A 25,527-nucleotide genomic window follows, 5' to 3' on the forward strand; every position below is an offset into this window, starting at 1 on the left:
TAGAGGGTGTGGAGAATGCAGGGTGTGCAGTGTATGGAGAGTGTAGGGTGTGAAGAGTGCAGGGTGTGGAGAGTGCAGGGTGTGGAGAGTGCAGGGTCTGCAGGGTATGGAGAGTGCAGGCTGTGCAGGGTGTGGAGAGTGGAGGGTGTGCAGGATGTGGAGAGTGGAGGGTGTGCAGGGTATGGAGAGCGGAGGGTGTGCAGGGTGTGGAGAGCGCAGGGTGTGCAGGGTGTGGAGAGTGGAGGGTGTGCAGGGTGTGGAGAGCGCAGGGTGTGCAGGGTGTGGAGAGTGGAGGGTGTGCAGGGTGTGGAGAGTGGAGGGTGTGCAGGGTGTGGAGAGTGGAGGGTGTGCAGGGTGTGGAGAGTGCAGGCTGTGCAGGGTGTGGAGAGTGGAGGGTGTGCAGGGTATGGAGAGTGGAGGGTGTGCAGGATGTGGAGAGTGCAGGGTGTGCAGGGTGTGGAGAGTGGAGGGTGCGCAGGGTGTGGAGAGTGGAGGGTGCACAGGGTGTGGAGAGTGGAGGGTGCACAGGGTGTGGAGAGTGGAGGGTGTGCAGGGTGTGGAGAGGGGAGGGTGTGCAGGGTGTGGAGGGTGCGCAGGGTGTGGAGAGTGGAGGGTGTGCAGGGTGTGGAGAGGGGAGGGTGTGCAGGGTGTGGAGAGTGGAGGGTGTGCAGGGTGTGGAGAGTGGAGGGTGTGCAGGGTGTGGAGAGGGGAGGGTGTGCAGGGTGTGGAGAGTGCAGGGTGTGCAGGGTGTGGAGAGTGCAGGCTGTGCAGGGTGTGGAGAGTGGAGGGTGTGCAGGGTGTGGAGAGGGGAGGGTGTGCAGGGTGTGGAGAGTGCAGGGTGTGCAGGGTGTGGAGAGTGGAGGGTGCGCAGGGTGTGGAGAGTGGAGGGTGCACAGGGTGTGGAGAGTGGAGGGTGCACAGGGTGTGGAGAGTGGAGGGTGCACAGGGTGTGGAGAGTGGAGGGTGTGCAGGGTGTGGAGAGGGGAGGGTGTGCAGGGTGTGGAGAGGGGAGGGTGTGCAGGGTGTGGAGAGTGCAGGCTGTGCAGGGTGTGGAGAGTGGAGGGTGTGCAGGGTGTGGAGAGTGCAGGCAGTGGAGGATGTGCAGGGTGTGGAGAGTGGAGGGTGTATGGCACAGCAAAGGGTTTCCAGCTACGCTCCAACATCTGCCTAATGAAGGCTGCCCCTCTCTCCCACCTCATCCTCCTTTCACATAACTACAAATGCTTGCCATACACGCAGTTTCACTCTGGGATTCTGTTGCCTTTTGAGAACTGGCAGATTCAGCTCGCTCATCAAGGCCACAAATCCAGCTCTAAATCCCACAGGTCCAGATCAGGAAAAATATCAGAGCGTCCATGTCTAGTTAGCCTGCTGCTCCTGATTTTTTCTACCTCATACCTATAAAGGAGGTAGACGGGTGAGTCAGAGCGCTCTTCAGCCTGGGCTGACGGAACACGGCGAGCTACTCTCTGCTGCAGACGCAGCGGTTCCCGCTGGAGCAAACCAAAACCTCCCACTCAAGACTGTACTCATCCATGTTTGGCCTGAGCCACGATGGGCTCCTCTTCCCAGGCACCGTGAGGCAGGGAAGCAGTCCAGGTCCCACTGTGGAGCTCCACTCCCCCCCCGCTGGGCTCCAGAGAGATGCTCGCCCAATAGACAAATTAATTATTTGGATAGCAATTAATGAACGTCATCTGAGCTAAGCCTTTTATCAGTGGCGTAATTTACAGTTGCGGTGCTGTTCTCTTGGCAGTCCTTTCCGGTTTCTCTTGACCTCCAGAAGTCGGCGTTGGTTTCGGCGGTGGGCGAACGCGTGACGTCAGGTGGTTTGCTGTTAATCAGCTCCTAATTAATTTTCCACGCCGTCCTTAGCCATCTTGAGTTATGACCCTGGGTGCCACTGATTTATCATCTTGTGATTTCTCTTTTTTTCTCTTCATTTTTTGGTCTAACCTGAGCTGGTTTTTATGAAGCTGTTTTTGAGCACCAAGTGTCAAGTGTTGTCCTCCATGTTTTTATTATTTTATTATTAATGCTTGTGCGGCTTAATGTCCATTCCAGTGTAACAGCATGTATTTGTAGTGCAAGATTAAAAGGTCAAGCTAGTGCTAGTAACGGGTTCTGTAAAATGGGAACATTTGTTTCCTTGAACATTTACCACTCTAAATTCTCTGCTTGATGTGCAAAATGATGTGCATATTAAGCACATTTTCCATGTTTATTTTTTCAGTGCAGAATTTAATAAAAATTACACGCAATAGCTAACTTTGACATTGTTAAGCTCACCCCACATTTCTCACTCCAAGCCCATGTATGACTTTAGATTTAGATTTAAATCTTGCAATAATACTGACACGTCTTTATCTTACACGCTTCAATTAGCTGTGCAGTAAATGAATATTGGCAAGTTTGAAAAAAATCTCCCTGTAAATGAAAAGCTATTTCGAAGCTGAAAGCCTCACTCTTTTTGGTGTGCTGAGACAATTGAAATGACTCGGTAAAAGGTGTCAGAATGCCAATCACTAATCTATAGGAACATTACAGATATAATTATGTACAGTCTGCAGAGCATGTGTAGATGCACTCTATTCTGAATAGAAAATACTGGTTTTCAGAACATACAAATTTTCTGCTTTCCTTCCTCCTTTGTGTTTCTCTGCTCCACTTAGACAACTCTGTCTCCACTCTGTCTCCACCCTTACTAAATCACTCTGAAACACATCCTATCTGCACCATCACGCATCAGTCTGCATTCTCAAAGTGACTTCATTACATAAAAAGATGGCACAGCCCATTACAGCCATGATCACGGCTTATTACATGTAAATGCTGCATTAGCAAATAACAAGCATTTAAAAAATATATTCTTGCATATTTTAGAATATGTTATTTAACATCAACACAAATCTCATCTGTATTTGTCCCTTGTCTCATGAGGGCCCTGGTGAGGTACCTTTTCCTAGTGCAAAGACTACCCATAATCTCCCTGGAATACTTTACTAACCAAATAAGTACTAACATGGCTAACAGTGCAACAATGCACAGCATTAATACATTTGAGTAATGCTGTCTAGTCATTTCTCTCTACCCATGCAGGGTAGTTTACCCTAGCTCACCTGACATCCATTACGAGCAGTTTTTGGGGTGAACATTTTTGGGGAAGCATTACTTTAAGTACTGACCCCCTGCTTCAGCTCCTGGTTTTCCCATGCTCCTCCAGTGCGGTGGCCAGATGCTTATGCGGTACCTGCCGAGGGTGAATCAGAGTGTGGTTATTAGCGCAATTTCTCAGGGCTACATTTATAATCCATTGATTCTGCCGGAGCTTTTTGGAGCCAGGCTTTGTGCTAGATCTGCTGCCCCTTCTGCTGTGTCGATACTTGGCCAGCAGTAGGGTGTCGTATTGATTTTGCTGTAACCAACTGTTGAAGGGCTACAGGTTGAATCTCTATTGTGGGGTTTTTTTCATGATTGAGTGAAAGGAGCATTTCGGGTGAAGGATTCCGCCTCGCTTCATTTTGCTGGGGATTCCACTCCGAGACTAGCCATAAAGCCGAAAGCGTGAGAACAGCAGGCGGGTTTTGTGCTGCGAGGGTATTGTATGGTGTTGGTTTTGAGGAGGTCCTCCCATCCCTGCCTAGACGTAGGGTGAGCTGCAGGCTGTGGTCATCAGGCAGGGAACAGAACAGATGGTGTAATGCTCAGTAATGCCAGGGCATCGAGGAGAGATGCGTTGCATTCTCTGGTCTGAGTGGGCCCATCCAACACCTCACCCTATGCCTCTTTCTCTATTTCTCTCTTACTCTTCTCTTTTTTTGCAGTTGTTGTTGTTGTTGTTAAAGTTGGGGGTGCAGGGTAGGGGGCTCAGCTATCGATCCCCGGCTGCGGCATGGGCTACAGCCGGTGCCAGAGAGGGTGATTAATGGGGACGTCACGGCGGCACGACTGAATGGGGCTACGGTGCGCAGGCGGTCTGAGCCGCCAGAACCCGACTCCCTCGCCATACACACAGACACCCCTCATTACAGAGCACTTATCAGCCCTCCATGAGAGAGAGAGAGAGAGAGAGAGAGAGAGAGAGAGAGAGAGAGAGAGAGAGAGAGAGAGAGACACAGAGAGAGAGAGAGAGAGAGAGAGAGAGAGCTGGCCCAAGCACTGCTAGCCCCAGGACCCGCCTTCCTGCTTCTCACTGACATACGGTCTCCCCTTGTCCCCTTGCTCTCTCTCTCTTGCACCTGCATTCTATGCCAGTGCTGTACCTCTCTGCCTCCCCCTCTCGGTATGTGGATTGCTTTCTGCCTCTGCCTTTATCTGTTGCTTTCTGCATGCCTCTCTAGCCTCTCTCCCCTTTCTCTGCTCTCCTTCCTCATGTTCTCTCTCTCTCTCTCTCTCTCTCTCTCTCTCCCCTCCTCCCATCTCCTCACGTTCTTTCCAGATGTTAGACTGCAGCCCCACGAGGCTCCCAGCGATGGGAGATGTATTAATACATCCTATTGATTAGATCAGGACCCCTGACAGTCATTTGCCGCGATACCATCTGGCTGCTGTTCCAACGCCTTCACCCAAACAGGACGTGACACCTTATTAATCTCCACCGCTGCTCCATACACACTTTGCCGTTTGCGCACAGAAGCCCGACTCTGTCGGAGAGGCGGGCAGACCTGAAGGGTGCAAGAAATTAAGGTTATTACACAAATTGAGCCATATGGTCCAAATATTTCAGAGCTGAAATTTACTAGGCAATAAAAATTGCTCCTGCCTTCCTAATGGTGTAAATTGCAGTTTAACCATGGCTCTAATGATGTCCTTCTGCTGCCTGTAACCACTCTAACATGAAGGACATTGTTTAAAAAATGCACAGGAAAAAGAGAAGGGGGGGGTTGTTGAAATGGCAACAGCATGTTTACAATCTGTTAGTGTATCATTAAGAAGAGAGCGAAGATTGTATAGACATGATGGGCACGCGTTGGAGCATGTCTCTCACTCACTTGCTTTCTCTCGCTTTCACTTTTACGCTTTTTTTGTGTGTATTTGTAGACAGCGAGAAGCGCATTTGAAGTGGTGCCATAGGATCTGAGTAGAATTCTGAGCAGCCAGCTCAGGGGCTACGCAAAGAAGCCGCACGCTCGTTAACTGAAAGTAAGATGGCTGTGAGGGCCCCAGTTTGATTACATTTTGCTTTATGGGATGTAGCGAGACTCTCGGCTTCGTCAAACAAAGACGGCTGGAGTCTCGCCGCATGGCGGGGGGGTCGAATAGGAAGTGACAACAGAGGGCTTTGTTTCTAAATGTTTTTTTTAGTGTGTCACCATTCTGGCAGTGTGATCAGGAAAGCTGAAAGCAAAGAGTTTCACCTCTTATGTAGTGTGGAAGCACTTAAAAGATATGGGGTTGGATTTAGGAGCATACTTGACCACAAGCCACACCTTTGTTCTCAAGTGTGTAAATACTGTTCTCGAACCTGCTTTAGGGGTGCCATATAAAGTGTGCTATACCTTTATAGTGGTCCTCATCGAAAGTGGGTGAGGTCTGTGTGTGTGTGTTTGTGTGTTTGTGTGTGTGTGTGTGTGTGTGTGTGTGTGTGTGTGTGTGTGTAGGGGTGTGTGTGTGTGTGTGTGTGTGTGTGTGTGTACATGCACAAGCATCTGCATGTGTTGCCCTTCAACCAAGAGGCTTCATCAGACATTGTTCCATTCTGAAGAGCCGCCCAGTGATTTGAGAGCTCTCAGGCTGATTGGGGCTTTTTTAAAACACAGTCTCCCATTCCCACACAGTAAATCACCAGTCCAGTACCAGGATGTCAGCCCCAGAGAATGGTTACCCTCTGCTAAAGTCTGCTGTTTTAATATTACCCTCCGCACAAGAGGCCATGTGCTTTCTCAGCGATGCTGAAAGCAGGCCCATGGTTATCTGTGCCATCCTCCTCTTTAATGCTTGTGTTAAAGGTGCACTCAGGATTAAGGGTCTTGGATAGCTGGACAATGAGGGGCTTAGAAGAGGAGCTTCAGTTAATCAGAGGAGGTTGAAAGTCTCTTGGGGTCTTTATATATCACTGATTTCTGTTCTCTATGAACTCTGTCTAGTTAGTGGGAGGGCTTACAATGTCTGGACTTTGATTTGGAGTTGTGCTGGATAACATTTGACCCAATGTGAAATGAGCTAAGAAAGTGTTTTGTTGGTGTTAGTTAAATCGGCACTTACAGTTTACACCAGGCTTTGCAGTTGAGGCCCGTGATCTGCAGGTCTTCGCTTCTGCTTTTTATGTACTAATCACACATTTTCACTAATAACCTCCCTTCTTTGCTTTATTAATAACTACACCGTTTTCATCAGTAACCACGCCCCTTTTCACTAATAACCACATGATTTTTTTTAACAGGAACCATACTTTTTTTTTTTATTAATAGGCACATCTTTTTTCCTCTAATAACCATAACTCTTTTTCACTAAAATTACAACATCTTTAACCAAAAAGTATCTTAACTGATTAAATCAAGTGCTTCTCTACAGGGTTGGTCCCCAAAAATGTAGACAAGGTGCCATGGTTGAACAAATCTGATTTACAAGATTAATAATTCATAAAGAAAATTAGTAATAGCACTTCTTTACATGTTCCCCTATAATGATGAATATGATGATGAATCATTATGCTACTACAGGTATCTGAATTTATTTGTGTTTATAAAATTAACCAGTTGACACTACATGAAAAGTATTTAGTCTTTAAAAATGTAATTAAAAAAAAAAATTCTGTAGAAAGAAAAACATGATGGAAAGAATCATCAGTGTCATCTGGCAAGTAATAGCTCCGCAGAAGAATCACATTACCATCTACCAACTACATAACTCTGACTTTTTTCACACTAACATATATTAAAGCACTCAAAAGATTCAACAAAATAGTCAAAGACAAAAACAATCTATAAATGATTTTTATAACCTTCATGGAATATTCGCCATCTTAAGCAAAATATTTTTTGCCAAGTGTATATGATTGACAAGGGACACATTCAATATTATTACTACTACACATTAGTTATGAATCTTCCTCACACACATTTCTACAATATATTTAATGACAACACATCAAGCTCCTCTAATGTTCTTACATTTTCTTTTGGTGTTGTTAGTTTTTTGTTTGTTTTACATTAGTCAGATATCTCCAGGATTATTTTAACTTGATGCTCTCAGGACAAGTAGAGATTCAAAACCTGATAGGCCATCCCTTTAAGAGTGTGTATGGAGGGAAGCGCTTTGATGTGGCTGGTGGCTGCAGTTCCTGACGTGCTAATGAAGGCTCACCCGGCCTGGAGTTAGCGATGGCTGGCTGCTGTAGCTTCGTCTGCCTCCAGTATGCAGATGAGGCAGCCCCGCACCTTTGAAGGGTCAGGAATCTCTGCTTTCGGCTAATTAGCATAATTGTTGTGACAAATACACATGGTTATTCTTAATTAAAATCATCCCTGGGCCCAGTCGACCCCCAGCGCTGTCACAGGAAATAACTCGAGTGCAAGTCGTTGGCGAGACGTACACAGACCTGGGCTGAGTTGGGGGGAGGCGGTGGGGCGGCAAAGATTTTCCTCTCTTTGTACAAATGACTGCTTCCTGGAGCAGAGGCTAACTGTGCTTCTGTCTGCTCTTCCTCTAATGTGTAAAACTGGAAGCGCTCTCTCTCGCTCCATTACACTGATCTCCCTTTGAATCAGTTAAAGTGTGAATTGTGCTTTTGTCATGGAGAGATCTGAGGGGGTCGTCTCTACGAACCCAAGCTGCCCCACAGGTTTCTGGGAACATTAGTCAAAATTCAACATCTTTACACAGCCAAAGAGGGAGAGATCATGACATTTAACATGAGTAAAAACCAGTGCATCAGCCACTCTTACTGTGCACTGGTTTTTAAATAATTAAATATCATAGTTTATGCTAATTGAATATGCACCCCTTTTTAGTGTATGTGGTGTTCTGCACTGTAGAAGATGTGGTGCAATTTGATGGGTATTTTGCATAGTCCTACAGGCAGCCTGCCCGATTCTCTTAATCAAAACTTAAACACTTCCCATTTTAGGGATCTGTGCCGTTAACATTTATTTGGAAATCTATAACCAAAATCAATCCTCTTAGTCGCTTTTTAATAGCTGCCTTGAGTGTCTTGGTTGAGCAAGTGCATGCTTGTTAATGCCTCTCTCTCCGTGTTTGGAAAAGTGTTTGATAGCATTGCCATCTAGGGGCCGCACGGAAGTCTCAGTGCTAAAATAAAGTGGAATGAAGCAGCTGCTGCTATTGACAGTGTGCATATGTTTGCCAGCTTTATAGTCCAAGCAGGCTTTCATATTTCACCACGGTAAAAAGGTACTTTTTAAATGGCCCGCCTCCTCTCACTCTCATAATGGATGTGTGTGTAAAAAGCTGTCACAGGTGCGGGAGGAGGGGGGCCACAATTGACTATTGCTGCCAGACCTTATGTTGCCGTAATGGCGCTGGCTTTGTGGAACACTGTGGTTTTTCCCTTTGGCTGGGGGGCAATTAATCCAGTGAGCTGTTAAAAGTATAGTGCAGAAGCCTTATTGTAGGGGCCATGGACCTTGCCAGCTTTGCTATCTGAGAGTGGTTTCAGTATTATGGTCATTTTTGCCCTTGTGTGCCAGTGTTTTGCTGACTAGGGATGATGACCAGTGATCCTGGTCCAAGCTGCACAGTTGAGTGGCTGCTCGAATTTGGGCATTCACAAACGCAGTTCTCCTGGCACAGTCAGTCGTCTGTAGAAACCTCCCTGGCCTGGTTCAGTTCGGAACCACAGCCTGAAAACACCACGGCGCTAAACGTTGCCCTAAGCTGCTGTGCGCAAGTTGCAAAGTATACCATGTGTAATTGTCAGAAATGTTCTCATATCCTCATGCCAAGCCTCTTTGTAAATAGCAAAAAAAAATAAAAAATTAGGGTAGCTTGTAATTAAATGCAAAATAGTGTCTTGGTTAGTCTAGAATAAAAATGTGACTCCATGTTGCATTTAGTAACTCAGTATAGCATGAAATTGTTCTATCACCTTCGTTCCTTAATCTTATGAAGAGCTCCGTTTTAGGCCATTATCTTAATACATTTTCAGATGTAAAACATATCTTGTGTTTTGGATTTTCACCGAACACTAAACTGTGCATGTGCATTTTTCCTGGTCTAGGGTGATGTGCATCAGGCCCATGTCTTCGGTCTCGAGCCCTACACCAGCTACAGTGTGCGGGTGGAGGCGGTAAACAAAGGTGGCAGTGCCGCCGGCCCCTGGGCCACCCTGCGCACCCTGCAGGCCTCTCCCAGTGGCCTGGGCATTTTCTCCGTGGAGAAGTGTGAGCATGGGCGTGCCCTGCTCCTGCAGTGGCTGGAGCCAACCTTGCCCAACGGAGTGCTCAAGGTATCCACCCTCTACCTGCCTCCTGCTGATTTACACAGCGGGCGTAGAGAGCGTAGCATTTTTGCAGAACTCCCATGTGCCAAAGGGTGTCCCAGGGGCCTCGACTGTTAAGGGTGACTAATGAGCTCTCTGCCACATCTGTTCTTCCACAGATGTACAGTGTGTTCAGCGACGGCAACCTGGAGTTCAGCGGCCTCTCACGCCAGTTCTTGTTCCGGCGCCTGGCGCCCTACACCACTTATGCTCTGGTACTGGAGGCCTGCACAGAAGTAGGCTGCACTAGGACGCCCATACAGCCTGTCACCACCGGGGAGGCACCGCCTGCCTCGCAAGCCCCACCCAGTGCTCGCCGTATCGGACCCCGTGACGCAGAGCTCAGCTGGAACCCCCCAGGGCAGCCCAACGGCATCATCCTGCTGTACCAGTTAATGGCCGCGGGCGTGGAGGATGGCGGGTTCAGGAGCGACGAAGACAGCGAGGATGATGAGACACAGGCCAAGGTCGCTTGTACAGTGAGGGATGTTGACACCGGCAGCTTCTCCTGCAATGTGTCCGGCCTGCAGCCGTGGAGCAGTTACAGGTTTCGCGTGCGTGTTTCAAACACGGCAGGTTCAACCAACAGCCCCTGGCTGACTATTCGCACCAAGCAGGCTCCTCCAAGGAGCTTGGCACCACCGGCTGTCAGTCATCTGGAGGGAAGGCCACAGGAGCTCTTTGTGTCTTGGGCACCTCCACTGGAGGCCAATGGTGTCATTCTGAGCTACAGGATTCAGAGAGGCAACGTTGGCTTTCGTTTCAGTTTCGACTCGAGTGTGTTAAACTACACTGACCAGGATTTGACCGCACACACCATCTACAGCTATGCAGTTATTGCGTGCACAATAGCTGGCTGTGTTACCAGCCAGCCGACTGTAGTCAGGACATTAGAAGCTGCGCCTGCAACAGTCAAACCTCCTATAGTATCTAATGTGATGCCCCATTCCCTAAATGCATCATGGACTGCACCAACTATCCAGAATGGGGAAATCTTAGAATACATCCTCCAGATTAACAAGGAGGAGGTTTACCATGGGAAGAAGCTGGGTGCACAGGTGAGGGGTTTAGAACCCCACACTTCCTATTTCCTCATCTTAACAGCCTGCACTAATGGAGGCTGCACTACCAGTGCTCCCACCCCAGTCCAAACCAGAGAGGCATCCCCCACTGGTATGCCAGCCCCAACTTTAAAGGTCACAGGCCCTGAGTCAGTGGAGGTGGCATGGGAGGAACCCGATTGCCCCAATGGGGTCATCACAGGGTATGAGCTCCATCGTGATGGGCATGTCATCTACGCGGGCATGGACACACACTTCCATGACTTCACCCTGCTGCCCAATGTCGAGTACAGCTACACTGTCACTGCCAGTAACAGCCAGGGTATGGCCATCAGCCCTTCAGCCGTTGCCAGGACACAGTCTTCAGCCCCTTCGGGCATGTTGCCCCCTCGCCTACAGGCCCTGGGGCCCTCTAGCATCATGGTGCAGTGGGAGCCCCCAGTCCGGGCCAATGGCATTCTCATCAGCTACTCTGTGTACGAGCGGGACCCCTCTGCGCCCAATGTCAGGAGGCTGGTCTTTGCAGCACATCACAGCGCCTTCCAGAGTCGCAGTTTCTCTCTTACAGCTCTGCAGCCCTACTGCAGGTACCTGTTCTATGTCTCTTGCCTATGTGGTCTCTGTTTTAATATCGGTATTTCTGCTTGTTACAGGGTTCGTTTCTCAAAAATCTTGACTTGTTACATGAGCACAAGTTTTAGGTGAGTGTAAAAATACTATGGTAAACAAAAAAAAAAGTTACATGTTCTAAGAAAAAAAAATTGTCAACTTGTATTATTAGTTATTCATCTCACAGTAGGCGCAATAGGGACCGATTGACACAACTACTAAACATCCAAAGGAGGAGATGGGATTGGAGACAGAGGGTGCTGCTAAGAGCATCTTGGGTAATTGTCCTTGTGTCTCCCTCTCCCTTAGACAAAGGCAGTTAAAGGCACAGAGGCAGTCAAATGAAGGATGGCGGAACGCCATGTGTGTATACGCATGTTGTTGAACATCCAGATAAGCAGAGAGGGACAATAATAGCTCATCAGCTCACCACGGTCAGGTGACCTTCCCCTGCCCCTCCCCAATAAAAAAAACCAAACAAAAAACGACACAGGGCATCTTTATGAGCCACATAAAGATGCTCTGTGTCGTTTTTTGGTTGGTTTTTTTTGTTGGGGGGGGGGGGGGCGGATTTGCGCATGGTCTTTTAATCATTGTTTTAACAGAGTTACACCAAAAACATATTAAGCCTCTTGTTAACAGTTTTAAGACTGTAAATAAAATGTTTCTAAACAGAGAATAACTTTATATTTCCAAAAAGGGTCATCCTAAATGAAATTTAAGTCCTTGTAAGGATTGCCTTACAAACTTTAACAGAGTCCACATAACCTGTTAAAGCTTATTAGAACTGAAGTAATGCATTCTGCATGTCTTGGCATGGGGGGAGGATGCTGCTTAGTCTATCACCTGTATGTGCATGCAACTTTCAACCAGGTATGAAGTGAGAGTGGAGGCCTGCACCCTGCTTGGATGCACTTTGAGTGAATGGGCCTCAGTTCAGACCCCAGAGGCGCCTCCTGCTGGCCAGTCGCCACCTCTACTGGAGCTACAGGCTGACTCAAAGGGCATGCAGACTGTGTTCCTGCTCTCGTGGTCCCCACCCGCCCACACTAACGGAAAGCTGCTGCACTATGAGCTCTATAGGCGGCTCAGCGAGGACGCAGAGAGTCAGTCTGCCGCCTCACTCGTCTACCGTGATGTCTCAACCTCCTACCATGACCGTGGGCTCCTTCCCTACACGCCTTACGAGTACCAGGTCATTTATTTCTCGTTTGCTCTGTCTTTCTTTAATTTCACTTTCATAATTTCAAAAGCAACACTTTAGTATAAAAACACACCTTCTATCTAGTATTTTAAAATATTTTTAGAATATATGCTCATCAGTAACTTTACTAGAAACACCTCCCTTTTACTTTGACCACACTCTTATTACCTCAGGTACTAACACCAGGACTGACATTCATGTAGTAGCAGCACGCTGGGTGTTGAATTAGTACAAGTGTTTGCTTGTGTCAGTAGCACTGCTTGGCTACTGGGGTCCTCAGCCCAAAAATGTACCGGCCTTCAGTCACCTAACCACTGAGCACAGAACCAATGTGCTGTAGACTCTCAGTGTAAACCTGCAAAGCATACCTACGAAGGAATTGTTCCTAAAGAAGTGGCTAGCAGCAGCCTGGCAGTAGTAGCTGAGCTCCAGGCTCTGTCTGGGCCATGCTACCTGCCTTCAGTTTGCTCCCAATTCGTAACGCCGCTGCCCCTCACAAGACCTTTCTTAATTGACAGGCTAGCCTTTAGAGTGAAATAACATTAGCATTTGATTGTCATGCGTGAGAGGCGTGGGATACATTGATAGACTCGGCCTGATTGTTCCATCTTATTTAAGAGCGGTAATTTATGACAACCGGCAGGCGGGGTCCCTGCGCCTACGGACAGGTGACAGGGCCATTAATCTCGGGCCTGGCAGTATGCTGCCGATCAGGATCGAAGCCATCGAATTAGCCGCAGCCGCCTTCCAGACGGCTAAGCGTCGAAAGGACCTTTCCCTGTCCACACGCTCTCCCGGGAGGGCATGCTAACTGTACGGGACGTGCAACGGATCATTCGTATGAGGAGGCTCCTTCGTGCATTAACCTCTGCTCTTACTTCCCAACAGGGGAGGAATTTTGTGGATTAGAAGGCTGGTTTAATCTGCTCACCTTCAGTTCATTCCTCACGTTTAAAGCCATCTTTCCGAGGAGCAGATGTCAGCATGATTCATGACTTTGTCCAGACGTCGCAAAGTCCTGTTCATCTTGTTTCCCTTTGCTGGGGCGTCACCCGCACACAGCTTCCCTAGCAAAACTGAGCCACTTGCACGAGCAGCGGCCACATATTTCACTGACACTTTTATGCCACACCTTAATTAGCGCTGCTGTAGGAAAAGAGCGCTTTTGGCCCCGTGCTGATGAGGCGGGCGTGGCAGGACTTTTTCAGAACCTGTCGCTGGGCAGACTCTACCCTCAGTGCTTAAACCCAGATCCATTAGAGCTCACACATGACATATTTTTATTTTCTCCTAATTACCGTACTAACGGCTCGGCAGGCGAGTGCCGGCGCGGCAGTAAAAAGGTCTCTGCTCCTCATACAAGGACACAAGGGTGTCCTGGTCCCACTCCACTTTCCAGCCAGTGAACCGCCAAGCTCTGAGATGCCTCTGTTATTCTCACCTCCTCATTGTCTGTTGCTCATTTATTTACACGCAGCGTGAAACGGCTCTGTTCTCCTCAGCCTGTCGCTGCAGACACACTTGCAATGTCCGACATGTCCGAGAGAAAGGGTGAGGGCACTTCGGGATCGTCAGGAGCGTTCCTCTTTCCCCCTCTCTTCCTCCATCTTCGTCCTGCCATGTTGACCTTTTCGCTCTGTGAGGTGACAAGATGCCCTTTTTGTGACCCCCTCCCCCCACTGCCACCAGGTGCCCTCCCTCTGCACTGTCCTCAGATATGTTGGCCACGTCCTGTCGTCCGGATGGAACAGGCTCCAGAGGGGAATACGCAACCGGACCAGAGCGCCGTGCAGTCCCCATGTATTGCCACTTAGATCTATCATTCTGATTGATCACGCTCTAATTGCCTATTATTGAGGCTAATTTAACCCTATCCGCCGGAACATCCATCTGCCGCCTCGATTCCGAGTGACAATCTACAAATTACTTACCCATGCAAATGGTGACCCCGTATGACCTTTCCCTGCTCCTCCTCTGTAATTATACCAACATCTCGTCGGCTAAATAAGATTACTTCACCTAGCCACGTGTTGACGCGCTCCTTGATGAAGGTGAAATGTAATTTCCATGTAGATTTTCTCAAGAGCGCCTCTGTAATGGACTCTGGCGCATTGGGGCCCTTGATTGGCGGTGGGATCTCCAGCAGAGAGCCCCAGGTCCCCAGAATGGAGCAGAACGCCAGCTGTCATAGACACTAGAGGCAGGAGCCCCTGCAGGAGAAGGTGACTCCCCACTGACCGCAGGAGGAGGAGTACGAGTGTAGTGTCACTGTCTGTGTCTCTCTGAAGTAAGAGCCAGGACATCTGGGCCCCAGGTGATGACAGTATCTGCACACCTGTAGCACTGTGCAATTGATCCTGTGTGTGCTGTACTTTCACACTGCCCTCTGCAGCACGCTTATCTTTTCAACACCCAAAGTGCAGGACTTAACCATGTTACACATTGCATTACATCTTAATACCGCAATTGCACCACGTGTATTTTACATACTTGGACTGTAATTCCATCAGCTGTTCTACAATTCTTTTACTCTTTACAACTACTTAAGACTTATAAAATATTTGCTGAACTATGAAACAATGCTGTAGACTTGGATATCTTGGAAACAAGGCATTCTCGAAGGCATCTTGTGGAGCCGTAGGCATCATTTCAGGTGTGGACCGTGAATTCAGCGGGTCGTGTGGGCAGTCCGTGGGTCATAGGCCGGACCGGGCCAGCTCCTCCCGAGGGTGTGGCTCCTCTCCAGTTCCTGCGCATCCACGCCACATGGGCTGTGGTGAATATCAGCCCCCCCACCAAGCCCAACGGCATCATCAGCCTCTACAAGGTGTTCGCCCAGACGAAGGACACACATGTGCTGGTACACACCACCTGCTCCATAAAGGGGAACTTCTTTAGTGCACTTGAGAACGTGCCTTCCGTGTGTGTTATTTATTGATCCTCTAACGGGTGTCGTTGAAGAGTGTGTGAGATGTGTCGTGGTCTGATGGGACATGGTGCAGTTGGCATGGAGAGCGAGAGGTTTTCAAGATTTTCATCAGCTCTTATACTGACATATGTATATTATAGATGTAATGTTGTAGTTTAATTAATCAGTATTGTAGAGAATCTCAACATGTAGCTGTCCTACTTTAAAATGTTGGCATTCAGAGTCTGTTTTTCTCACGTACAGCACTTTTTAAATGAATCTGTTAGTCTATAATACTTTCCAATAGTTCAAAGCTACAGCCATTTTTCTCAGCAGACACACACCCACAAGCAAAATGATACTTTGAAAAGGACTTTCAGCAGCTAATTCATCATAATCCGTCATAACTAGTCTTGATTCCAGCTGTCATGAATTCAACAGTGAGATTTCGAGCTGCTATAATTGAACTGTGTAAGCATTTTTGAGCAAGTTGCACATGTGTGCATACCACATGTGATGCTAGAAAGCTGATTAAAACTCTCATAAAAGTCCTCAGTATAAACAGCCTAAGTTCATGCCATGTGAGCAGCATATCCAGACACTAGAATAAGCAGCCAGCAAGCAGTGTTGCTTGCCCTCACCCAGGGTCACCTCCACCACCTCTCTCCCTGTGCACAGCTGTCAGAGGGGACGTCTCAGCAGCAGACCCTCCACCACCTGGCACCCTTCACTGCGTACACCGTAGGCGTGGAGGTGTGCACGTGCCCAGGCTGCTGCAGCCGCGGCCCGCTGAGCGAGCTGCGCACGCCGCCCTCAGCACCAGCCCAGCAACCGCCACCTCGCCCCATCGCCCTCGCGTCCCGCTGGGCGCTGGCCGAGTGGGACCGGCCCCTGCAGCCCAATGGCATCATTGAGAGGTGGACGCCTAGCTAATAATCATATGTTCTTTAGCGAGGTCATGCATATCTAGCATTTGATTGTTCTGGTCTTTTTCTCCTCATCTTGGTAGCTTTGAGCTCCTGGTACGGAGCGCGTGCCCCCAGCCGATGCAGCCCGTGCCTATGGGCTGCTCCGTGGGCCAAGTGGAGAGTCGGTTCTTCAGGAAGGGCCAGAGCCTCAATATCACCACCCTGCTCCCCTACGCTACCTACGACATCTGTGTGGTCTCCTACAACAACATGGGCAGCACAGCATCTGAATGGGTCCCCATAACCACGCTGAAAGAGCGTAAGATGAAACACCAGTGCATTTGTGCACTTAATCTCTCTCACTTTCATCCTCAACTTCATTTTTGTGTACTGCTCTTTCAACAGTGAGCTGGCTTAATTTCTAATGATAATATAGCCAACTGTCTAACAAGGTAGAATTTTAACCGCATTTCCTTAGCTGGGTTAGCCAGGTTATCTAGGTTCTCATAACTGATTATACATAACCACAGTGTGCATAACGTTAACTAGCTAGCTAATGGGTGAACCGACATCCTTGCTCGCTAAGTGGTTACACATTTACCCTAACCCTACCCCTCTACCCTTTAGTCACACATTTACCCTAACCCTACCCCTCTACCCTTTAGTCACACATTTACCCTAACCCTACCCCTCTACCCTTTAGTAACACATTTACCCTAACCCTACCCCTCTACCCTTTAGTCACACATTTGCCCTAACCCTACCCCTCTACCCTTTAGTCACACATTTACCCTAACCCTACCCCTCTACCCTTTAGTCACACATTTACCCTAACCCTACCCCTCTACCCTTTAGTCACACATTTACCCTAACCCTACCCCTCTACCCTTTAGTCACACATTTACCCTAACCCTACCCCTCTACCCTTTAGTCACACATTTACCCTAACCCTACCCCTCTACCCTTTAGTCACACATTTACCCTAACCCTACCCCTCTACCCTTTAGTCACACATTTGCCCTAACCCTACCCCTCTACCCTTTAGTAACACATTTACCCTAACCCTACCCCTCTACCCTTTAGTCACACATTTACCCTAACCCTACCCCTCTACCCTTTAGTCACACATTTACCCTAACCCTACCCCTCTACCCTTTAGTCACACATTTGCCCTAACCCTACCCCTCTACCCTTTAGTCACACATTTGCCCTAACCCTACCCCTCTACCCTTTAGTCACACATTTACCCTAACCCTACCCCTCTACCCTTTAGTCACACATTTACCCTAACCCTACCCCTCTACCCTTTAGTCACACATTTACCCTAACCCTACCCCTCTACCCTTTAGTCACACATTTACCCTAACCCTACCCCTCTACCCTTTAGTAACACATTTACCCTAACCCTACCCCTCTACCCTTTAGTCACACATTTACCCTAACCCTACCCCTCTACCCTTTAGTCACACATTTACCCTAACCCTACCCCTCTACCCTTTAGTCACACATTTACCCTAACCCTACCCCTCTACCCTTTAGTCACACATTTACCCTAACCCTACCCCTCTACCCTTTAGTCACACATTTACCCTAACCCTACCCCTCTACCCTTTAGTCACACATTTACCCTAACCCTACCCCTCTACCCTTTAGTCACACATTTACCCTAACCCTACCCCTCTACCCTTTAGTAACACATTTACCCTAACCCTACCCCTCTACCCTTTAGTAACACATTTACCCTAACCCTACCCCTCTACCCTTTAGTCACACATTTACCCTAACCCTACCCCTCTACCCTTTAGTCACACATTTACCCTAACCCTACCCCTCTACCCTTTAGTCACACATTTGCCCTAACCCTACCCCTCTACCCTTTAGTCACACATTTGCCCTAACCCTACCCCTCTACCCTTTAGTCACACATTTGCCCTAACCCTACCCCTCTACCCTTTAGTCACACATTTACCCTAACCCTACCCCTCTACCCTTTAGTCACACATTTACCCTAACCCTACCCCTCTAGCCTTTAGTAACACATTTACCCTAACCCTACCCCTCTACCCTTTAGTCACACATTTACCCTAACCCTACCCCTCTACACTTTAGACACTCATGTGCAATGCTTTATAAAAGCCTGCAGTACTGATTGGAACCTGAAAAATGTAAATAACTTGCAGTCAGGGCTAAGAATAAGATAGCTAGCTAACGTTAGCTAGCTACCAAGTAAAACATACAAAAACGCACCTTCTACCAAATTATTCAAGGCGAATAAGCACTGTAGAAATAGTTACTGCTCACTAAGATAAAGTGTTTATTAGCCAGCTTGGTAATATTAGCCATGCTAGCTTAACGTTAACATGCGAAACCTTTGATCTACTGAGGTCTGTAGCTAAAATGTTGAACTGATGAACCTAAAATTGCAAACAAAAAACTGCTTGTGCAAGTATATAACATGAAAACGAACAAAATACGATACATTAATCAGATTAAACTTTTATGTGAAAGCTTCTTAGAAGTTTACACCACTGACCTCACCCGTTCCGCTCGCTATTTCTAACAAGCAAAGCGCTTGTGGCCGAGGAAGCATTCGGCCAAAATAAGGCATCTGAGAAGGCAACATATTTACAGTATCTAAGAATTACTTTATATGTTTTTTGTGGCAGGCATTCTATTAAGTAAATCAATGTCTATGCAGAAAGCTCACTAGATATTGAGACAGACCCATAAACTGATATTGTCTTATCACAACAATGTTATCTTACACTACTTGTCCACTGGTGCATGCACCATTTTTCAGTGGTTGTTCCACATCAAGACATCAGTAAACCTCTTTCTCCTGCTTGCCCTCTGTTTGTGTTGCAGCTCCACAGTACAAGCAAGCGTTTGTGGTGCACAGCAACCTGACGGCTGTCTGTGTGGACTGGGGCCTCTCGTTCTTCCTGAACGGACCCCTGAGGGAGTACTCTCTGAGCGAGAGCGGCCTGCGTGTCTACAGCGGCTTCCACAGCTCTGCGAACATCCCCCGCACCTCAGACAAAAGTAGAGATCCCCCCAGCCCTTACCTATGCCTGTGAAAACACAGAGAACTGAATCGATATGCTAATGGATTTTCAGTGGTCCCGATTCATAATTTAAAATCCTTTCTGTGTGCTCTCTTCCCACTCTTTCCTTCATTACTTACCTTTTTGCTACGTTTTCTTTCATATTCTTCATATATTCTCCTCTGACGATTTGCACTCTCTCTCCCTCTCTCTCTCACTCTCTCTCTCTCTCTCTCTCTCACTCTCACTCTCTCTCTCCCCCTCTCTCTCTCTCACTCTCTCTCTCTCTCTCACTCTCACTCTCTCTCTCCCCCTCTCTCTCTCTCTCTCTCTCTCCCTCTCTCTCTCACTCTCTCTCTCTCTCTCTCTCTCTCTCTCTCTCTCTCTCACTCTCTCTCTCTCTCCCCCTCTCTCTCACTCTCTCTCTCTCTCTCTCTCTCTCTCTCTCTCTCTCTCTCTCCCCCTCTCTCTCTCTCACTCTCTCTCTCTCTCTCTCTCTCTCTCTCTCTCTCTCTCTCTCTCTCTCTCTCTCCCCCCCTCTCTCTCTCACTCTCTCTCTCCCCCCCTCTCTCTCTCACTCTCTCTCTCTCTCTCTCTCTCTCACTCTCACTCTCTCTCTCCCCCTCTCTCTCTCTCTCTCTCTCCCTCTCTCTCTCTCTCTCTCTCTCTCTCTCTCTCTCTCTCTCTCTCTCTCTCTCACTCTCACTCTCTCTCTCCCCCTCTCTCTCTCTCACTCTCTCTCTCTCTCTCTCTCTCTCTCTCTCTCGCCCTCACCCCCTACCTCCCTCTAGCCTTTGTCTTCCAGGTTACCTGCACCACAGACAGTGGCAGTGCCAGTTCTCCTATTATCAAATACAGCACAACCACCGGCATAGGTACGCTTAGCTCGGCTGCAGTGCACTGCTCTCCGTGGGCTTGGGGCAGGCTTTCAGGCAGGGCTCAGCAGGTGAAGGTGACTCTTCATTACCAGGCGAAACTGCCGCATCTCTGTTCTGTCGACCGCCCGGCTCCAAAGCTGGTGTCACTGTCACACGCTCTTGGGTTTTTGGCAGTGCTTCTGCAATACATTGTATGTGTGCGTGTGTGTGTGTGTGTGTGTGTGTGTGTGTGTGTGTGTGTGTGAGAGAGAGAGAGAGAGAGAGAGAGAGAGAGAGAGAGAGCGAGAGATCTAATGAGTTTGGACTGAAGAGGCACTGGAAGGAGAGGAGGTGAGAAGGGAAGAAGGAATCAATGGGGTGAGAGGGCTGAAAGAGTTGTGAAATGACACTGACTGGCTAATCAAGTGTGTTTTCAAATCATTTCGACAGTTCCTGTTTCTAAATGCATTTGTTGGTTAAAAGTAATTAAATAAATACATTTTAGAATAATGATTTTGCACACAGACTGGACTAATTAAATCTGAACTAACAACAATCAGTATATATTTAAATATATATTATGCACCTGTCCAGGAGTTTTTCCCACTACCAGTTTCGAATATGGAGAAAATGCTCTATAAAATTAGATTGAAAGCAAGCCAGTTTGTCTGTATTCTCAACTCTCAGCAGTCAGTCAAGCTTCTCAATGAAACCTTTTCCTCCCAAAACAGATGCGGCGGAGGCCACCTCCGAGGGTAAGGGTGGTGCGTTCGGCACGGTGGTGGCTTTCTACACAGAGCTGTGGTTCATCCTGCTGATGGCCCTGTTGGGGCTGGTGCTGCTGGCCCTGCTCCTGGGCGTCCTGCTGCGCCGTGCACTGAGCAAGGCCCCCTTTGTCAGGGAGAGAGCGCCCCTCCAGCCCCTGCAGAGGAGAAGCCCCACATACCCTCCCAACGCCTCCTTGGTGAGAGGAGTTTTGCATTTGGAAATGTTGAGTATTAGTACTGACCCTTTACAAAGGTCACACACTAATGCAGTGCGCCAGATGAATGTTATGCCAGATAAGTTTAGAATTGATATAGTCTGTTGTACATAAATGTGCATCAATTGACACTTTCCCAATTTCATAATGAGTAGATATTGTCAAATGTGCTCATGGTTATATATTGCTGGTTTTAAGATACCTCATTTTGTCATGAATCTATGATTATTTCAGTTTGTCTTGGAAACTTAAAAAAAAATTATTAATTTTTTCTCATCCCCTGTACTTGCCTCAAATGTCCACAAGGGGGTAGTTCTCTGCATTTATTTTTCTTTTGATAATGCTGCCCCCTAGTGGATATATGACAGAAGGCAAGAACCAGGCAAGAAATAGGGAGAAAGTGAAAATCTACAGCTTTGCAGCATTTCTTTCTCTCTTCCCAGAAACGTTAACCCTGTCAGTGTGATCTCTTTCTCCCTCTGTACACCCTTTCCATCTCCCCTCCTATAATGGCTTGCTGGACTGTTCTTGGCGTGTTACAGAGGCCATCCTCCGATCTCTGCTCTATCCATGCTTGCACTGCTCTCCTACAGTCCAGTGGTGGAATGGTGAGCACTCACCCAACCCTGCCCCCCTCTCTCTCGCTGCCTCCCTCCTCCCCTCCCTCTGTTACCTCTCTGCTCATGGTTCCCTCTCTCCTCACAGTCTGACAGTGTGCCGGACTCGACCAGCAGTGTAACCTTAAAGGGGTTTACCATGCACACTGAGGTACATTGTCTGGTTTGACTGTTCCTTTCACAGCAGAGAGCTGCCTGCTTGTTTGCAATCCTGGCAAAATTTATTTCTGCCTGTGTTTTTACTGGCTTTATATTATAGAATGGCATGTCTTTTTCCCTTTGAAGTTACCTTCCATGTCTTTGGAAGTTAATGTGTGGGTTCTTGCTTTCTTTTAATATCCTTTCTTCACTTTTTGTTGAAATGGTTTTGTGTGTCTCGATATTAGCATGATTGACATATTATTTTAAACTGCACCGCAGCTTTTATCCAGCAGATGGTGCTGTAGAGCTGACTCAATGAGTCTCAAGCATGTTTCAAAATCATTGTTAAAGATGGACTAGAAGACATTAATCTCAATTTTCTCAACAGAGTTGAGCAAGTAAAGTTGCTGGTAACAATATTTTACACAAGAGTACCTTTTTGGGGGTGCCCTTTTGCTCAGTAAAATACCCCAACTCATCCCCCATCTGCTGGTCTTTATTTCTCACTTTTTTGGAATTTGTTCGTTGAGCTACTGGCTTTTGCATGGGGAATCATGAGTGTTCAACAAGTGCAGGGAAGCCATTGGCTGTGAAAACCCGACATCTGTGTTGGTGTGCGTTGTTGTTGTGCATCGTGTGTTGGTGTGTGTTACCTTGCAGGGTCTGAACGACACTAAGGTCGGTGGCAGCACTTCCCAGCCCAGAAATCCCAGTCACCAGGCCAGCATGTCTGTGTTGCATGTCACCAGCGAGAACCAGCTCAGCCATGCCTACTCCCAGAACTCCCTCCACAGGAGCATCAGCCAGCTCATTGACACGCAGGACAGGAAGTCTTGGAAGCAGGAGCTGCAGGGCACTGACAGTGGCATGGTGAGCTGGATCTGAATGTTGTGGCTCAGCGAGAGCCACAACACCACCACTCACCCCAGCACACCGAAGGGAACATAACGAGTGTATCTCCAGCACACCGAAGGGAACATAACGAGTGTATCTCCAGCACACCGAAGGGAACATAACGAGTGTATCTCCAGCACACCGAAGGGAACATAACGAGTGTATCTCCAGCACACCGAAGTGAACATAACGAGTGTATCTCCAGCACACCGAAGGGAACATAACGAGTGTATCTCCAGCACACCGAAGTGAACATAACGAGTGTATCTCCAGCACACCGAAGTGAACATAACGAGTGTATCTCCAGCACACCGAAGGGAACATAACGAGTGTATCTCCAGCACACCGAAGGGAACATAACGAGTGTATCTCCAGCACACCGAAGGGAACATAACGAGTGTATCTCCAGCACACCGAAGGGAACATAACGAGTGTATCTCCAGCACACCGAAGGGAACATAACGAGTGTATCTCCAGCACACCGAAGTGAACATAACGAGTGTATCTCCAGCACACCGAAGGGAACATAACGAGTGTATCTCCAGCACACCGAAGGGAACATAACGAGTGTATCTCCAGCACACCGAAGGGAACATAACGAGTGTATCTCCAGCACACCGAAGGGAACATAACGAGTGCATCTCCAGCACACCGAAGGGAACATAACGAGTGTATCTCCAGCACACTGACATGAATATTCCTGTGTTTCTGTTTGCAGTTTGTGGGAGGCGAGGAGTTCAGAGGAACGATTAATGGCTTCAGCTCCATGAAGAAAGAGGAAACCATATTTACAGACACACACTTATAGAGCTCCTCTTCTATCCCTGACTGCTCTTCACACTCTCACTCTCCCCCTCTCTTGTATGTGTATGGATGTACATGCGCATACACACACTTGCATGCACACACACACTCATACACACACAGACAGCAAAACCTGACAAGAGTACCCTCAAAATGCAGAAGTAGACAGCATAGAAAACTTTCAAGAGTTAATAGTCATTCATGAGCTTTAAACATGGAAGTAAGCATACTGAGTTTCCTGTTTCACAGTGTCATGAGCAGGTCAAAGAAAATGGCAACTCAGTTGGTGTCTGTGTAGACGTCCCTTACTGTGTTGGTTTTAACCTCTATACTTGTTACAGAACCTTAGAGCTGCAGAATGCTTATAGATGGTACTTCGCATAACACGTTGATATCTTCTTACAGGCAAATCCTGGAAGTTTACTTCTTGTACTGTCATTTTTAGAAATGGAATTATTCCCTGGTCTGTATTTCCTCTGGTATATATGGTAACTACCTCTTGAATAGGAACTATGTACAACTCATACATTATTTCATCCATTTAAATCCTAAAAATTATATGTTTGTTTATGTTAACATGATATTATGTGGTTGTTTTTTAAAGCCCTATACAGTACTGACATTGGTATTGTTAAACGCTCCTGATAAAACTTATGAAATAGAAAAGGAATTTCTCCAGTAAAATAACTGGTTTAAGCAAGGTATTTTGTTTCATCTTGAAATGTTTAAATATCCTTGAATTCATTATATGGAATGTTATCCCTGTTCCTTCCTAATATCCTGATAGATGTGGATTTAAACCTCCTGTAAAATAAGAGCAAACATGGTGGTGGTGTTTTTTAAAAGCACTGGTTACATGAGCAGAAGATGTGGGTTAGGCCCATGAGCATCACCTGCTTAGGCTGCACTGTGAAGCCATCCAAGTCGTAGTTCAGAGTTGTGCCACCAAGGTGTGTTGTGCCACCAAGGTGTGCCACCAAGGTGTGTTCATATTCAGGAAAGGGTTCATATTTAGCTCCTTTAATTTCGGAGGTGTTCCGGTTGTGAGTATAAGGATTGCAGATTACCTCTGAAGCCTTTCACTGGCCTTTCAAGGGTCCTTTTCTCTCCAGACAGTAAAAACAGCCTCTACGAACTATTACCTTGAGCATCCTCTCCATGAGCTTCTTAGAGTGTGGCATAGAATTTAGAAACCATTGGAAGTTCCATAATCCATATTCCTTCCTATGCTGCCCAGTTCATGAGAAAGATGGGAAATACCCATAAGCAGTTTAGTACTTTGAGATTGGATGTGGGATCTGGCTGGTCATTCGAGAAACTTACATATATATAATTGTGTGGTTAATAAACATGCTGATTCTTAAATATTTACACAGATAATCCGTTTTCTTTCCCTGCAACCATTCTTGAGGATTCTTGGGGAGTCAGTTTCCACAAATCTTTGTTTGTGCTGTCTGTATATAAATATGGTATAATCGGAAAATAGTGTGAGAAATAGAATTGGGAAATTGTGCCTACTAGACTCAGCAATATAGTATTAGTAATTGTGATAATGCCAACTGTTCAGTGTCTTAAATGTAATAAGTATAACAATGTAACAAATTAAGTCCTGTGGTTTGCTTGTTTGTTATTAGAATTGTTTAGCATTTCAGAAGGGGGTATTATTATGGGTCTCATGTGTAGCATGTGTTTTAAACTTATGCAGTACAGCAGTATGATTGTACCCTTTCAGAGCTTCGTTTAAACATAAGCAAAACATAATAGCAATTTTCAAGCATTTTCTTGACATTTTTATGACTTTTTAAAAAATTGTCAGTATTATTTATTATTTGTTGGATGTATTTAATAAAAATATGTTCTTTAATGTAACCATGTTTTGCTCCATTATGAAGTGTTGTGTATAGGTGTATATGTTCATGTGTAAGCAACATTGGCAAAATTCATATTGCTGTAATTAAAATTTAATTAAACATGATTCGAGCTCATTTCTGCATTTGGCAATTTCTTTATGATATCTATTTAAGGGTACAAAGAAAATACTTGTTTTAAGTCGCAGGGA

At 46.9% G+C, this 25,527-nt stretch overlaps 1 protein-coding gene across 1 annotated transcript in view; it reads left to right on the top strand.

Annotated features, from left to right (window-relative positions):
* ush2a (Usher syndrome 2A (autosomal recessive, mild)) overlaps window positions 1–23,977 on the top strand; it is a 172,771-nt gene extending 148,794 nt beyond the window's left edge. The window contains exons 61-72 of the mRNA XM_035532480.1: window positions 9,179–9,406; window positions 9,559–11,087; window positions 11,983–12,304; window positions 14,967–15,173; window positions 15,900–16,138; window positions 16,231–16,448; window positions 18,995–19,171; window positions 19,965–20,048; window positions 20,762–20,994; window positions 21,555–21,620; window positions 22,431–22,640; window positions 23,383–23,977. Of these exons, the coding sequence (XP_035388373.1) occupies window positions 9,179–9,406; window positions 9,559–11,087; window positions 11,983–12,304; window positions 14,967–15,173; window positions 15,900–16,138; window positions 16,231–16,448; window positions 18,995–19,171; window positions 19,965–20,048; window positions 20,762–20,994; window positions 21,555–21,620; window positions 22,431–22,640; window positions 23,383–23,472 (3,603 nt within the window). The 3' untranslated portion in view covers window positions 23,473–23,977. The remainder of the gene's footprint in view (window positions 1–9,178; window positions 9,407–9,558; window positions 11,088–11,982; window positions 12,305–14,966; window positions 15,174–15,899; window positions 16,139–16,230; window positions 16,449–18,994; window positions 19,172–19,964; window positions 20,049–20,761; window positions 20,995–21,554; window positions 21,621–22,430; window positions 22,641–23,382) is intronic.
* The last annotated feature ends 1,550 nt before the right edge of the window (window positions 23,978–25,527 follow it).

Source organism: Electrophorus electricus, chromosome 13, assembly GCF_013358815.1.
Source record: "Electrophorus electricus isolate fEleEle1 chromosome 13, fEleEle1.pri, whole genome shotgun sequence".
Lineage (NCBI taxonomy): Eukaryota > Metazoa > Chordata > Actinopteri > Gymnotiformes > Gymnotidae > Electrophorus > Electrophorus electricus.